At 50.8% G+C, this 16455-nt stretch overlaps 1 protein-coding gene across 3 annotated transcripts in view; it reads left to right on the top strand.

The window, feature by feature from the left end:
* Nup210 (nucleoporin 210) overlaps nucleotides 1-6993 on the top strand; it is a 102543-nt gene extending 95550 nt beyond the window's left edge. Inside the window, exons 36-40 of one of the 3 annotated variants that reach the window (XM_076567353.1) lie at nucleotides 884-1134; nucleotides 2434-2650; nucleotides 3961-4056; nucleotides 4134-4217; nucleotides 5548-6993. In XM_076567353.1, the coding sequence (XP_076423468.1) occupies nucleotides 884-1134; nucleotides 2434-2650; nucleotides 3961-4056; nucleotides 4134-4217; nucleotides 5548-5645 (746 nt within the window). In that variant the 3' untranslated portion in view covers nucleotides 5646-6993. The remainder of the gene's footprint in view (nucleotides 1-883; nucleotides 1135-2433; nucleotides 2651-3960; nucleotides 4057-4133; nucleotides 4218-5547) is intronic. The other 2 variants (XM_076567354.1, XM_076567355.1) reach the window with 2 other exon arrangements.
* The last annotated feature ends 9462 nt before the right edge of the window (nucleotides 6994-16455 follow it).

Genomic DNA, 16455 nt, shown 5'->3' with positions numbered 1-16455 from the left:
CAGGCTGCAGTCTTTTTCCATAATCCCACCACTCAGTTTCGGATAGAGGCTGACCCTTCTACACCTCCCTCTTTAGACTGAGGATGACGGTGCCTTGCCCTGCCCCCCACTACCTACATAGAGCCAGCAAGAGATGACTGGTACCATATGACATAATCCTGCTGAAACATCGCTGCTCCAAGGCTCAGGACACTAGAGAGTGGTTGGGCTGACGACCAGCACTGTAGGCTGGTGAGCCTGCCTGGCCCCACTGCATGGAAGGAGTTGCTGCTGGCTGAGAGAGTGCAAATGTATCCCAAGGGCACACTCAGGGCCTCACCTACCATCTAGCACAGAGGAGGCCCTTACTGAGCAAGGAGGTTAAGTCATCCAGGGGCCTGTAGTTGTGTGTCATTGATGGAGTACAACTCAGGCGTCCAGATTCCAGGTTGCCCAGCTGCCCGAGGCCCTGCTCATTCCCCCTAGCCCTGGTAAGGACAGGACAGGACAGGACCCAGACAGCCCTACTGCACAAGGCCTCCTGATATACTTGGAGTCAGCTCTGTCGTGACCTGTAGTCCACGGTTGGGTCATGTGTCTGTTTGCCATTATCTACCCTTGTTCTGAGCCCAGCTGACTGGGGCTTGAGCTGCAGAGCTGGCCCCAACATGATCCCTGCCCCAAGAGTACTATTCAGATGGAAACCTCATGAACAGAGATAGTGAGAGGACCATTGTTCACAGAGAAGGTGTCCATGCTGGCCTAAGGTCTCTGAAAGGGCATTCCTAGAAGGCCTCCTGGAGGAGCTGACTTCTCAGCTGGCTTCCAAGCATGTCTAGAAGTTTCCCTGTCAGAGAGTGGGGAATCTGTGCACCCAGGAGAAGAACAAGCCTTCTCTCCACAGGCCAGTACCTCTGCTCGGTTACTATGCACAGGCTGACAGATAAGCAGCTGAAGCACTTGAGCATGAAGAAGACATCACTGGCAGTCACTGCCTCCATCCCCAGCAGCCATACCTCTGTAGAGAAGGTGGGAGCCGAGGTCCCCTTCAGTCCAGGGCTCTACGCCAACCAGGCAGAAATCCTTTTGAGCAACCACTATACCAGCTCCGAGGTCAAGGTCTTTGGTGCTGTGGAGACTCTGGAGAACTTGGAGGTAAGCACCTGTGGGGGCTTCAGGTCAGGGAAACCAGGGGCTGGGATTAGGGTTAGGGCTAGGGATTGGGCCTAGTATCTAGGGTTATTGCTAGGATTTAAGGTTAGGGTTAGGACTAGGGTTGTAATTAGGGCTTGTAATTTGTAATGTGTTTAGATGGTGTGTTTACAGACTGGGATTAGTGTGAAGGGTTGGGCTAAAGAGTGATTGTTAGAGGTTAGGTTAGTGGTCTATGTTAGATTTAGATTTTAGAGTTAGTAGTTACTGTTAAGGTTAGATGCTTGAGTTAGGTTATAGCTTCTAGTTAGATAATAGAACGGTGATGGTAATGGCTAGGGAATTAGGGTTATAGTTTTCGGTTGTTGTTGGAGGGTTAGATATTTGTATTAGTGTCAGATTAGAAGTTAGGGTTAGGCTTTGAGGCTGAAGGTTGTGGTTTGTGCAGGATTAGATCAGGAAAGACCCTAAAGAAGGAGGAGCATATGGGCCCTGGGCTCCGGCTCTTTGAAGTTAAAAATTAAACTAGATATTTAAATGGAATAATTATATATATTCTTTATTGTATAGTACTGTAGTCCTCTGCTCATTCTTTTGGTTTCATTTTCTACTTTAGAAAGTCAGTCTTGTCAGGACAGCACACGCATAGAATATGCTTTGTACCGTTAGCAGGGGAGCAAATTCCAGCATGGGATAGGTACCCTGTTCCATGCGGGGATGGGCCTCTTTTCTCCGTGCCTTGCTGCTGCTTCTCCTCCTCCTCTTCATCATCATCATCATCATCATCATCATCATCATCATCATCATCATCTTCCTCCTTCTTTAGGCTGATGCATAACTGGTCTCTGAGGCTTCAGTCTAGAAAGCCTACAGGAAGAGCCCTGATGTGTAGATGGAGGAGTTTAGGGGCCCTGTTGCCTGCTTCTCTTGTCGTGGCTAACTGCTCACAACAATAAGGAAGAAGTGGATAGTTGCTGTGTATACAGTAACTCTATATAAGTACATAGTCTGATGGTCTGTGGATGGGCTTCGTGGAAACTTGGCGTTAGGTACTACTTTGGGTTGGCGTAGCATTTTTGTGCTAACTAGAATTCAGTAGTATCAATCATGTCATCCTTAGTAAACACCCAGTGTGGGTCATGCTTCCAGGCATCAGGTCCCACCTGGTCCTGGGAGCAAAGTCCAGCATGTGTCGTCAGAAGGGCGTGTCCAGAGGTGAGCTGGGCACCTGCAGTCCCACTTGTGGTCCAGCCTCTGCAGAATGAGCATGCGTCCTCACCGCTGTCTTTCTTCACTTCCCAGGTGAAATCCGGATCTCCAGCCGTGCTAGCCTTCGTGAAAGAGAAGTCATTCGGGCTGCCCAGCTTTATCACGTACACAGTTGGTGTCTTGGATCCCACAGCTGGCAGCCAGGGCCCTCTGTCCACTGCCCTGACCTTCTCCAGCCCTGCCACTAACCAGGCCATCACCATTCCAGTCACTGTGGCCTTTGTGATGGATCGTCGTGGGCCTGGTCCCTGTGAGTCATGGAGGAGACGTCAGCTGGCCCAGACCTGGGCAGGGAGAGACAGGCCAGAGGAGCTTTCATGTATAGTGTGAAAGTTGGAGGAGCTAGGAACACGGAATGTCTCTCAGAGTGACAGCCTCTTGCTGTCACTGACACCGCACATTACCTCCCCTGTCCTTGCATCCTCAGCTCAGCACCCTACCATGGCTCCATCTGTCAAGAGCAAAACCGACATCCTCCCAGTGGCCCCCGAGACCCATTTGGTCTCTCCTGTCCATTTGTGACTTGTCCCCCCCTGCACTTCCTGCTGTGGTGCTGCTGGCAGCCTCCTGCTGGTTTCTACAGCACAAAGCCCCTACCTGAACCATTGGCAGCACTGTCTCCTTTGGTTGTGACGTCATTTCCCTCAGACAACACCGACCAGCGTCCTCAACTGCTGCAGCCTGTCTTTCAAGTACCACCCCTTGGTTGACACAGATTAGAATCTCCCTCCCAGACATGTGTTGACCTATGTAGAAGTAGCATTATTCACCCACTGGGTCCCCTGCCTGCCTGACTGTCCCCAAGAAGTCCAACATGAGGACAGCACTTAGCTCAGGTCCCTCCCGACAACAGGAGCTACTCACTTCTTACCTAGCTGAGTGCAAGACTTGCCCTATAGTCACCGAGGCCTAGACCCTGTGCTTTGGCCATCCGAGGGCATGCAGGGGGTAGAGCCTTCTTCCTTCTGGGACAGGGCATATATCAAAGGGGCCAGTAGCCAGGGGAAAGCCCTACAGTCGGGGGTCTCTTCATCGGAGAGTACTTGGGGACAAGTCGAGTGTGTAACACTGTGACAGACAGGTGTCAGGGATCTGGGACCCAGGCCACTCCACAAAGGTGGATGGATAGCCTTGGGAGGGAGAAGTGCTACCTACTTTCACCCTGGGGCTCTTGGCAAGGAGTCAGGGGCTCCTATCCTGTGAGCTTCTGGCACACCAATCCCGCATGGTCTAAACCCATAGGGCATTTTTCAGAACTGCTTTTCTTGCTTTAGGGCAGCCTAGCTGCTTCCTGGCAGAAAGGGCACTAAAACCTGATGTGCCAAACTGGTATCTAAGAACATTTTCTGGAAGGAAGCTTAGTTTAGACAGAGATGGCCCAAGGAACAGAATAAGATGCTACCTTTGCCTGGACACCTCACCCTCACATCTAAGACAGGCTTGGCCCCTGCATCCCAGGCAGTGGGGCATGGTGGACCATGCAAACGTCTAGAAGCACAGGAATTCAGTGGGACCCAGCTGTGGCCCTGGTGTTCTGATGTCTGCTTTCCCCTGATGCAGATGGAGCTAGCATCCTGTCACACTTCCTGGACTCCTACCAAGTCATGTTCTTCACCTTCTTTGCCCTGCTGGCTGGGACAGCGGTCACCATCATAGGTGAGCCAACCACATACCCCTTTTTGCACCCTGCACCCTCTCACCCTGCCCCGTCTCACCATCCTGTGCTCTTGCAGCTTACCACACAGTCTGTGCACCCCGGGAACTTGCTTCACCCCTGGCCCTCACGCCACGTGCCAGCCCTCAGCACAGCCCCCACTGTGAGTACTCCAGACACAGGCACAGCCTGGAGAGCCTCCACAAAGGAGTCATCTCCTGGGGGAAGGGTGGGATCCAGGCCCCAAACCCCAGTCTCAGCAGCTAGACAGACTCAGGGACAGATGTGGCAGGGGAGGAGGGTGTCATGGGAACTCAGATGCTAGTCCTGACTGTGAAGGCTTCCCCAACAGGCTGTGGGCTGGAAGGACTTGGTAGAGGCAATGCTGTCTAAGCAGGTCAGTTCTAGGACAGACAGGCAGGGCTACCACTGGGGGTTCAAGTTGGAATGGGAGGATGGAGATTCTCTGTGGTCTTGAGGAAGCCATTCCCCCATAGAGAAAGATAGGAAGGCCCACTCTTTTCAATAGTCTTTGTTTCTGGTGGCCTAAGGTCTCGGTCACCCTGTACGACTCCTGGAGTACCTCTCTCGGCGAGTCTTCTGGAACTGTGCAGTGTCCTACCCATGCAGCTGTACCCAACAGCCCTTTGTCTCCCGGTTCCCATTTTGTAGTCTGATATCTGTGTAAGAGGCCCTTGAGCCAATGTCTGCTCATCTCAGTCTGACGGGGTTGTGGATAGAGGACAGTTTTATGGTCAGAGGCTCTGTCCTTGGGAGTCAAAACTCCCAGCATGTCCTAGAATCAGAGCCTCTTTCTGCTGCCTCTGGTCTTTAAAGCAGGACTCCTGAGTGTCCCGGCATACTGGGTGGTGGCTGTCCTCATGACTGGCGTGTCACACAGCTGTTCTGCTGCAGTCTCTCGCCCTTTCTGACCCTTCCTCCCAGTGTTTGTTGGAGTCACCATGGGGTCTTTGTACCATCCCCCCAAAGTACCCACCACTTGCCTCCAGGTCCTTGTTACTTCAGCATTGTACCCAAGAGTCTGGTCCTCCCATCCTCTTGGCCCCATGGAGAGATAACACCAGTGTGTCTTGAGACCCATCCAGACTCTGAGCTCAGAAAGGTCAGAGGTCATACTCCAGGCTGAGTGGAGATCTGAAGTCTTGGTCCCAAGCACCCTACTTTTATCCTCTTTCAAAAACCTCACGCATCCCTGTGAGGCTCATCAACAGCCCCCACAGGATTAGCCCACTCTAGCACATAGACTCCTCATTGGAGACAGACTTCCTCAAGTGGGAATCAGGAGACAGAAGGCTGCTGGGTACAGAAGCACAGGCTGAGCAGTGTAGTTTCCATGCCTCCCCTGCCCCTGTTGGTTTCTCTACTGTCTCGGGGGTCTAGCTGTCCCAGGTACAGGCCCGTGGCATGCCTGACAAGTGTGGTGGGGATATTGGCTCTTATTCCTCCATACTCACTTCCCCTTTCCTCCCTAGATCTTGCCTCACCGCCTGCCACTTTCAACACACTGCCTCCTGGTCGCAAAGCCAGCCCTCCCTCAGGGCTCTGGAGCCCAGCCTATGCCTCTCACTAGCCAGTAGGCCAGGCTGGTGTTGCTGCACAGCTGAACTGACACCTCAGTGGTCACCGTCATGTTCACACTGGGTCCACATCTGGAACACCACATCTGGGTCCTGAGCCATCCTCACTGCCCTGCATGTGCTGAGCCGCTGCCTGATTCACACAAGCGAGGACTTTTTATTTGTTTGTTTTTAAATCTCCTTCCTAGTCTTGAAAGCTAGGGCTTCCTGGCTTCCCTCCTTCCCACGTGGCATGCGGGATCTGGGGGTGCTGCTCAGTCCTGCGTTTGTCCTGCTCACGGACGCTCACTCCATGCTCATGGCTTTGAGTAGCTGGAAGCTGTTTCTACATTGCCTATAGATGGTGTCTCTGTAGCAATCTCAGGGAAAGGGTTTGCTCATTACTCCTGGGGGTTGTGTGGTACTGGGCATGGAACCCACGGTCTCATGCCTGCTAGGCAAGCCCTTATCCACTGGCACACACCCATACAAGCAGGCAGGCACCCATGTCAGCCCTTTTGTGTGTGGGTTGTTTTGTTTGTTCGTTTGTTTGGGTTTTTTGCTTCATGAAAACCTGCTCTTCTCCTTGTCCTATTGATGCTAGGAAACGAGAGGGACAAGCAGGCGTAGGTGTCCCGTGAACCCTGTGCTGTCTGAGCCCTCTTACTGGGAGAGTTGCTGAGCTTCAGCAGAGTGGCCCTCACCTCAAACTCCTGTGAGGACTACAGTCTCGAGTCACAGCAGGAGGGCTCTGGTCACTGGTGTGTGGGAGTGCCTCTTGTTCTCTCCAGGGCAGCTTGGGAATAGCCAGAGCATCTTCAGCCCTGCCCTGCAGCTGCTGGCAGGGGTCTTCTGATCCGCTGGTTTGTTCTGAGAAACTGCTGTGACTTGTGCAGCACAGAGACCCAGTGTGACCTGCTCTTCTGTCGTGGAAGACACCCAATACAGTACCTCAGCAGATCTGAGCCACCACCCACTCTCCCTGCTCTCCTTCTGTTCTGCCGCCAGTGCTCCCCTGGCTGGCCCAGAGACAGAAGGGGATACCTTGGGAATACAGCTCCTGTTCATGTCTGAACTCAGGGACATGGCCACTCTGCTTCAGGTCCAGATGCTGTGGCACTGTCAGAGCCAGACAGACACTCGCCTCCAAGTGGACGTGTATGGGCACCACATCACCAAGAGTACAGTTGGCCTGTGAAGGCCAGGTGTGATCGCTTGCATCCTTTGAGGCTGGGCCACAGGATGGACTTTTGTGGAGCTGGGAACAGAGGATTTGTGCCTGGCCTGCCACTCAATCTCCCACTGGAGCTGTCATGGAGCCTTCCCTGTGTTTGTTTAATAAAGTTCTGTGTAGTTTCTTAAGAGTGTGGAAGTTCCTAGGACGCTGACTCTGCCTGAGTGTCTACTATGACTGATGCCCTGTTTCCAATGGTGCTCTTCCCTCCTCTCTGGCTATGGGGCCTCCCTTCCTACCCTAGAGACCAGGGGCAGTAGCAGGGCCTTGTCTGCTGGAGGACAGCGTAGCCCTCTTTCATCCCCACTGCTGCCAGTCCTCAGGACTGTCACTCTGCCACCTCCTTCTTCCACTGTCATTTGAAATTCTGACTTTCAACTTAAAGTGGCCTTTCCTTGTCCTGCCCCCGGCCCAGGACTGTGTTCCCAAGACCTTGAACGCCGCTGCCTCTCTCTCCTCAAAGGACCAGCTCTCTGCTGCCCTCATTGCTCTCCTCCCCAGCCATGTGCCCTTGGTCTCACCTGCCTTTTTGGCACTCTCATGGGCCCAGCCCAAGCCAGGTAGTAGCCCTGCCACATTCCCGCTGAGGGCCCTACACTTGCGTGGAGTGCAATCCTTTCAGACCTGGCCACCATACACAGCAAACAGGATCCCAGTAGGCCCTGCTCCATTGTGTCCCTGTCTCCCTCTTTCCCTGCCCCATACAGCATTTGATGTGGGGGGAATAGGTGCTTCCTCAGCCTCGGGACCTGTTACCACAGCGCTTTCCCTACTAACAGCATTGTGTGGCCCCCACTTCCCTTACCACATAGGACTTCCATGGGAGTGAGCAATGGTGCCATTCTCATAGCTCTCTGGGATGCTGTACATGAGGAGATCTAGAAGGTGTCCAACAGTATCAAATGCTAAGAAGACACTGTACTTACTGTATATGTGCCTGCCTGGCACAATACACATGCTGTTGGTGCTGCCCTTAGGTAAGACCCCTCTGAAACACAAGATAGCTGCCAGGATCCAGGCAGCACATCACATCCAGACATGGCAGTGTCGAGAAGAACAGAAAGAAACTCTCCTGAAGGTACTCTTCAGGGCCCAACAGACAGTTGAGCCATGGCCATGGCTAAGGTCTGAGCCACTCCTAGCCTGTGGGCTAGTGAGTACACTGGAATGATCATATCTGGAGGGCCTCTAGATGTCAGGAAGCTAACCACTGGCTCCTCCTAGATGACAGAAAAATCGCAATGTCTTCCAGTCACCTTTGGGGCTACTGAGTTTCCTTCCTCTGCCCACCTGGAGTGCTGGGGACCTGATAAGAGCTGGCCATTAAGCTCCTCCCCAGGGGGAGAACACAGCCAGAGCTTTATGATAGTAAACCTGACTGGGCATGCTGACAACCCAGAGAGACCCACATAGCTTGACTGGGTTCCCAGCTGAGCAGCTCTCACTGCCTGAAGGTGCCAGAAGATGCTTTTAGCACCAAGAATACAGAATTGCAAAGAGGTGTTTTTCTCTAGAATTCTTAAGTTTGAGCATTAACCCTCTAAGTCTTGCTCTTTGTCTGTCTACATGCTCACCTGTTGGACAGATTTGAGCCCTTCGTTTGCTCCCTATTGCTGTGATCAAACAGCATGACTAAAACCAACTTGAAGAGGAAAAGGTTTATTTCGTTTATAGGTTTGAGTCCATCATGGAGGGATGTCAGGGGAGGAACTCAAGGCAGGAACCTGGAGGAGAGACCATGGAAGAAGGATGCTTACTGGCTTGTTTTCCAGTGCTTTCCCAGCCTGCTTTTTTATTCAGCCAAGGACCACATGCCCAGGTGGCTCCCTCCACAATGTGTTGGACCCTCCCACATCAATCATCAATCAAGAAAGTGGCCCCACAGACTTGCCTACAGGCCATCTGATGGAGGCAAGTTCTCCAGGATTCCTCTTCCCAGATGACTAACTTGTGCTACATTGACAAAAGACCCAAACAGCACACAGGCTGGCTGGAAACCCTTCATCTTCAGGCTGAAATGTGGACACGGGTTGAGCCCTAGGATCTAAGTTGATGAGGGCACCTGGAACCGAAGGTGGGGCAGGAATGCAGACCTGCCTCACTGCAGTTTTCACTTATCACCAGTGGCCTTTTACAGGTGGCTTCAACAAGAAGCAGGTAGCATACTGCATCCCTCTTTTCCAGCCTCTTGGCCTCTCTGTATGGCAGCCTCTCCAGAGAACATTTAAAGGTCTTCCTACCCAGAGAAATTACATGTTGCTCATGTGGCTTTCTTTCATTAGCATACATGGTAGGTAGACGCAGCAACAGTCTGTTTGAAGGTTCTACCATGGACAGGAAGCCCTGTGCTGGTGGAATGGCCGTATGGGTCTCAGGTGTTCCCTCCTCATCCCAGATGAGTCCACTTGGCAGATAGTGCCTGGGAAAACAAGGTGATGGTCATAGTCCCTGGCATAGGGTCCATAGTTAGGCAGTACATGGCTGCTCAGGAGGACCATGTACCCAGAAGGGAAGAGATTTCAATCTATGAAAGAAACAGTTCACCAAGTATTTCCATAAGAAAATAACATTTTGTTATTGTTAAATTTATTTATTTGAGGGGGTCAGATGGCATTGGCTTTGTCCTTCCACTATGTGAGTTCTGGCGATACAACCCAGGTCACCAAGGCTTGATAGTGAGTGCCTTTAGCCACTGAGCCATCTTCTTGGCCTGTAGAAAATAAGAAAAAAATAACCTTTTTCACAAGAAAATGACTCATAAAAGGATTAAAATTTTTCAGTAAAATTCCACATTAAAATTCTTTTTGGCTTTATTTGATTGTTTTACTGAGACAGGGTCTCTGTGTAGCTTTGACTAGCCTGGAACTCATTCTGTAGCCCAGGCTATCCTGGAACTCACAGAGATCTGTCTGCCTCCTGAGTGCTGGGATTAAAGGTGTGCACCACCACTAGCAAAAAAATAAAATAAAACCCAACTTGACAGAAGAGCACGTAGAATAGCGTGGTGACTTGGTGTCTGTCATATACTGCAGGCAGTTAATTGGTAGCACAGTCTTGGGTTTCTGAGCTTTGTTGGGTTTGGTTTTGTTTTGGTACTTTTTTGCTTTTTTTCCCTAAAAGCAGATAGGAAACTATGACTAAAATCTCATTTAGCATCTGCCTTCTGTCTCATTTTCTTATTAACTAATAAAGTTGTTCCAAGATTTCCAAGGCAACTTTTATTCTTTTTTTAAAGATCCTTTTATTGTTTTTCATTTTTATGTGTGTGCATGTTTTGCTAGTGTGTGTATGCCTGTGCACCATGTATGTGCCTAGTGCCTGCAGAGGCCAGAAGAGGGCACTGGATCCCCTAGAACTGGAGTTGGCATGGTTGCAGCCTGCCATGGAGGTACTAGGAATGGACTCAGTTCCTCTGGAAAAGTAGCCAGAGCTCTTAATGACGAAGCCATTGCACCAGTTTCTATTTTTATTATTTTTAATTGTGTGAGGGTGTGTGTGCATGTGACTACAGGTGCCTGCAGAGGTCAGAGGTCAGACTCCCTGGAGCTGGGACTACAAGCAGTTGTGAGCCTCCTGACGGGAGATGCTTAGAGCGGAACTCAAGGCCTCTGGAAGAGCAGTGCTTGCTCTTTAACTACTGAGCCATTCTCCAGTCCACCCCTCTCTTTTCTTGATTGATAGTGGTTTATCCTAGACCCCGAGCAAGAAAAGGGAAGAACACCAGTGAACACCAGATGCTGGGAGTCTTCATCAGGGACACAGAGTGAGCCTATTGAGCAGGCTGGTACTTTGCATGTGGATATTTTCATGAAGCAGTTTGTCTCCAAAATAATTTATTTAATTATTTCAATTTATTTATTTGGGTTTTAGGGCTGCCGCAGGCATGAGCTGTGAGGCAGAGGTATAGACACCATGCGTTTCTGCCTGGGGGTTATCCTCAAGGAACTGATGGGAAGCTGTGTTTTTGACATGAAGCCAGTGCAGAGTAAGGAAGAAGGGGAGCCAAAGCCCAGCAGTGGCTTGGGACCAGCTATTACTTTGTTAAGTTTTATGTTGTATGTAATTAGCAAATAAAAGTCTGTGGAGGATTTCCACAGTCGCCTCATCAGGTGACCACTTTCATTTACTGAAATGAGCATCTTGGTGTTCACTGAAAGCAAATAAAAGCAAATTATAAGACCCAGGGAACTGAAATCTGAAGACCGGCCACTTCCCCACTCTCCCAGCGCTGGAGTCCTCGGTGAAGGCCAGATGAGTCGGGCACAGAGCTGTGGGCCAGGCAACAAGGTGCAGATAGCCGTCTGATCTGCCAGTTATTGGGTGGGCGTCTTTGTGGACTTTCCATCCGAACCTTGGTTCCCCTCCGTCATTAGCTTTCTGTGTGGGTCTTGTAGATCTTAAATGTCCCACAAGAGCCCATGTGGTAAAAACTTAGTCACCAGCCTGTGGCACTCACTGCTAGGAAGTGGTAGAACCGAGGAGAGGTGGAGTCCGGAGGAAGGAAGTTAGGTCTCTGGGAGTGTGCTCTGAATGGGCTGTTGGGACCCTGCACTCTCTCTCCCTCCTCCTCGCCCTCCCCTCAGTTTCAGGTGAGCTGCTTTGCTCTGCCATGCATTACCACAGTGTGCTTCATCCAGGGCCACCGCAGTGGGCCAAGTGACATGGACTATAGGCACGAGCCCACCCAACCCTGTCCGTCCTGTAAGCTGATGCATCGCGGCTGTCTGTGCGGTGACAGAGGAGCCTGTGTTCAATATGGATTTTCCTCGTTGCTCTCCCTCGGGGGTCCAGAATAGCCACTCCCAGTCTCTGAGGTCTCAATACTCTCTTCAGGACTTGCTCCTTGAGTGGTCCCCTGAGCCACTTACCAGACACACAGAAGTAAATCAGTAACCAACCCAGTCCTGACAGGACAATGCGGATGGGCCAGATCGACGCCCGCAGAGAGGGACAGCTGGAGAGGGGGCTGGTGCAGTTCTCAGAATGCAAGGCAGATAAGACCCACTTGATAAAATTCCACATGATGTCAGGCTGAGTGGGCTACTTAATTTGATAATTAGAACCTATTTTATCAAGTCATGTCATAAAATAATCTAATCACAGTTAATCCTCATTGTGTTTCATCTTGTCAATGGCTTAATAGTTTCTATTTCCTGTTAATAAAAATATACCACTAAACACAGGAAGAGGGATTACAGATGCCACCGGGAGAAGCTGTGGGGGATACAGTTTGTCAGCGTTCTTAGGGAGCAAACCAAAGGTTGTTACATCACCCCTATAGGCCATAGGGGACCAAGGACGGTCCTTGAGCAGGGGTGTGAAGTGTTTATGACAGACAAGGATGGTTGTTCTGGGGAGATATGTGTGAATGGGACTCCGTCAATGGACAGTCGTGGGAAGAGGGACAGGGCTGTACTGGGGGAGATCTGTGTTGTCTCCTCTTTGCCCTTTTGTTCTCTTTTAAAGGTTTGTTTTATGTGTATAAGTGTTTGTCTGCATGTATGTTTGTGTACCACTTGCAGGCCTCTGCCCATGGAGACCAGCAGTGGGCTGCTGATCCCCTGGAACTGGAGTACAGGTGGTTGTGAGCAGCCGTGTAGGCACTGGGAATTGAACCCTGAGCCTCTCTCAAAGCAACGAATGCTCTTTTTTTTTTTTTTTTTTTTTTTTTTTGGTTTTTCGAGACAGGGTTTCTCTGTGTAGCTTTGCGCCTTTCCTGGAGCTCACTTGGTAGCCCAGGCTGGCCTCGAACTCACAGAGATCCGCCTTCCTCTGCCTCCCGAGTGCTGGGATTAAAGGCGTGCGCCACCACCGCCCGGCTGCAACAAATGCTCTTAACCACTGACCCACCTGCAGCCCTCGCCCCTGTGTTTCTTAGTCAGGATCCCCCTGTGCCCTCTGGGCACAAGGAAGAGGCCAGACTTGGGATGTGGTATTGCCTGCCCTGCCAGACCCTCCACCTTGGCCCTGAACTTCCGTCTAACCGCCCTAACAGGGGACTTAGTGGCCTCTGCAGCCACACACCCTCGGGGAGCGAACCTGCCATCCTCAGGTGGGGTGCTGTCCTGTGGCCTCTGAGAGTCCAGACCTCAGAGCCCTGGGAAAGCTGGTGGCTGACCCCTCTCCAAACTCCAAACTGACTAAAGACTCCATTAGTCAGAAGGATTGCTGGTGAGGCCTGAATGACAAAGTTAACACTGTCCCTTCCCTGCCTGACTGGGGCGGGGGGAGGGGGGGGGGGACGGGACAGCACCAGGGATTCCGGTGACTGGGAAAGGAGGGGCTTTGTCTGCACCTCAGCCTGGCTTCTTCCATTGTTCCAATCTGGACACACCCTCCCTCCCACCCCACCTCCCACTGTGACCTGGAACTTTCTGTAGTCCATGGTCTGTGTGTGTGTGTGTGTGTGTGTGTGTGTGTCCCTCCCTTCTCCCTCAGCCCAGTTCCTCTGTCAGGAGAGGCAGCGGAGACTTTCACTGTCCCCTCCCCTCCTTTTCCCTTGCAGTGCCTGTACCCTCCCTGTTCCACCTGAGGTCTTCGGATCAACGGCTCACATCACTCAGGTAGTGGTCAGTGCTGACTGGACTAGAAAACAGATCAGCAAGGAGAAAATCGAGTGCTCACCACCTCTGACACAGGCTACTCCATCACTTAGCATATTTGAGTTTTTAATTGATCTATACAGTTTCATGGGGTGTGATATTTCACGACACGTATACATTGTCAGATCATGGCAATTACGACACCTGTCACCTTCAACATCCGTCATTTCTGTGAGAAGGCAGCATAGAAGATCCCCTCTTCTGGCTGCTTTGGCTACAGTATGTTACTGTCAGCTACAATCTGTCCAAGCAGTCAACACCATAGACTATTCTTCCTGACACACTGTAACTTGTTCCTATTTGTGTCGTTTAGGTTTATTGGTACAGGGTTACTTGCTGTAGTCTGACTAGCCCAGATCTCACTGTGTAGCTCAAACTAGCCTTGAATTTCACAGTGCTCAGATGATAGATGTGAGCCACCATACCTGCGTTGTAACTTGTTCCTATTCGACAACATTCCCCTCACCCCCTCTGGCGACCCCTCTACTCGCGGTATCTTGGTCATCAGCTTTCCTAGATCCTGTACTCGAGGTGGTCCACCTGGTACCTGGCCCAAGCATGGCTCCTTTCACTTAACACAGTGATCTCTAGCTTCTTCCATGTTGTCACAGATGTTGGATTCCTTTTTTTTTTTTTAACGGCTGAATTGTATTCCACTGCACAAATAGGCCATATTTTCTTTTTCTGTGCATCTGTTGGTGGGTGTGTAGGTTACCTCCGCGTCCTGACTATTGTGACCAGGGCTGCCAAGCGCTGGCATGCAGGTGGCTTTTCCACATGCTGGCATCATTTCCTTGGATGAATACACCAGGAGTAGGATTGCTGGGTCATGTGGTGCTTCTATTTTTAATTTTTTGAGGAACTTCCACACTGTTTTCCATAATGGCTGTACTGATTTACATTTGTTCTTCCAAGGTTTTTTCCTGTGTGAAGATTTTATATATATACATATATATATTTCTATTGCATATATATATCCACAGAGAGAAATGCACTTCACACAGAAATGTCAGCAGGCTGTGGAAATAGTGTAACCTGTGTTCTTCATGCAAATAGCCCATGGGCATTTGCTGTGTCAATAAGTGTATGTCCTTATCCCTCAGCCGTTTTTTATGTTTATTTAACACCTACTATGTGCATTGTGTTTGGCTCTAGGTTTGCCCTAGAGTGCAGATGATCTATTTCTGCTTTAAGAATGCCAACAGTCTAAGGGGAGAGAAAGATAAAACAAGACTCATAGCAATACCAAGACCCTGCAAAGAGGATGTGCTCCCAGAAGATCACGTGATTAGGGACTTGCCTGTTCAGGGAGAGCTCTCCAGAGAAGCAATGCCAGTCTGGGGTTTGACTGACAGGCTGGTATTAAGCAAGGACAGAGGGGAGGGGAAGGAGCTACAGACAGTAGGAAGGGCTTGGGCAGAGGCTCCTGGCTGGAGGGAGTTTGGCCACTGTGGTTGACCACAGAGTGAGAGAAAGCCTGGGAGATGAGCTGAGGTGTCAGCAGAGGCCAACCTCAAGGCATGGGTACAGCTCAGGCAATTCCCTGCTTATGAGCATCTAGTTCCCACAACAGGCAGTCTACATGTCTCTGCTCATTTCTCACTGACAACCTTTCAGACAGGGCCGAGGGTCTTCTCTGTGTGGGTCCCCACCCCCAGCCCTCGCAAAGCCCTCCCTCTTGAGCCAGCCACACTGACTCAGGAGCTGACTCTGCTCCAGTTGACAGCACAGCAATGACTCTGGTTAGCCAGGCCTAGCCTGGAGGGGTCCAAGGCTGCTTTGAAGACTGGGATGGTGGAAAAGAATTGAGCTTCCCTGTGTGGGAGGGAGGTGCTCCCTGGGCAGGACCTCGGAAGCCTCTGCTCCTCCCCAGCCTTCTGGAGCTCAGGGAGAATACAGAGGAGACTCCGCTCAGGCTCAAGAAAATTCAGGCTTGTCTAGGTAGAGGGGGGCCGTCTCAGTAGCTCTCCGGAAGAAAGGCCAAAGCCAGGCGCTAGGCAGGGGTAGTGGCAGGAAGATCTAAGGCCAAGAGACTTCTGGGGCCGAGCAACTGAGTAGGCTGGGCCTTCTGCTGACCTTTTAGAAGGGTAAAAAGAGTGGTAAGGAGAACGCTGGGCCAGGCTGTGGCTTCCTGTCTGCAGGCTCCAATCCTAGCTCCGCTTCTCACAAGCTGTGTGACTGTGAGCAAGTTAGTTGCCTGACCTCGTGGTGCCTGTTTCCTCATCCAGGAAATAGCACCTCCATTGTATGCATGGATTTGAGCAGTGGATGAGTCAATTCATAGGAGAGTGTCAGATATGTGGAGAATATTCTAGATAGAAGAATTGCTGCGGTTTTGGACCTTAAGTGTTCCCCAGAGACACATGGGCTAAAAACTTCATCACCAGTCTTAGCGCTGGGAGAAGGTTTAGTAACCTTCAGGAGGCAGGGTCAGGTAGGAAGAAATGGCGACATTGGGGTTGCTTTCGATGGCAAATATTGTGACCATAGCACCTTTCTCGCTTTGCTTCCCAGTTACCATGGAGCAAACAGACCTCTGCCACTCACGACCACCGTGATGTGCTGTGCAAAAGTAGGCTTGAAACAACAGGACTGAGTGGCCGTGGACTGGACCCCCTGAGACCATGAGCCAAAATAAGCCGTCCCTCCTTTAAGTTTAAGCCTTGGGTGTTGTCACCCTAGCACAGATGTCAAAGGCACAGCTGTCTATGCTGTCCACAGCTTCATGGACGTTCTGTGTTCTTTGGACTATTTTTTCCTTCCAACTGGCTTATTTTGAATTTGGCCTTTTCATAAGAAAAAGCATCCATGAAATCGCACATTTTGTGACTTGCCACATATATTTTTCTATTGCTTATTGAAACCCACCTGTAATCGTTAAAGTGATAGAAGTGACATTCAGGGCCATGGGCCATGGATGGAACCCTGCTTTCTCCCCACCATCTTTATTTTCCCCCTGGCTTCCTTCCATAGATACATCCCCTGCCC

The sequence above is a fragment of the Peromyscus maniculatus genome, chromosome 3 (assembly GCF_049852395.1).
Source record: "Peromyscus maniculatus bairdii isolate BWxNUB_F1_BW_parent chromosome 3, HU_Pman_BW_mat_3.1, whole genome shotgun sequence".
NCBI lineage: Eukaryota > Metazoa > Chordata > Mammalia > Rodentia > Cricetidae > Peromyscus > Peromyscus maniculatus.
The sequence above is the reverse complement of the archived record's forward strand: the minus strand, read 5'-3'. Positions and strand labels throughout refer to the sequence as shown.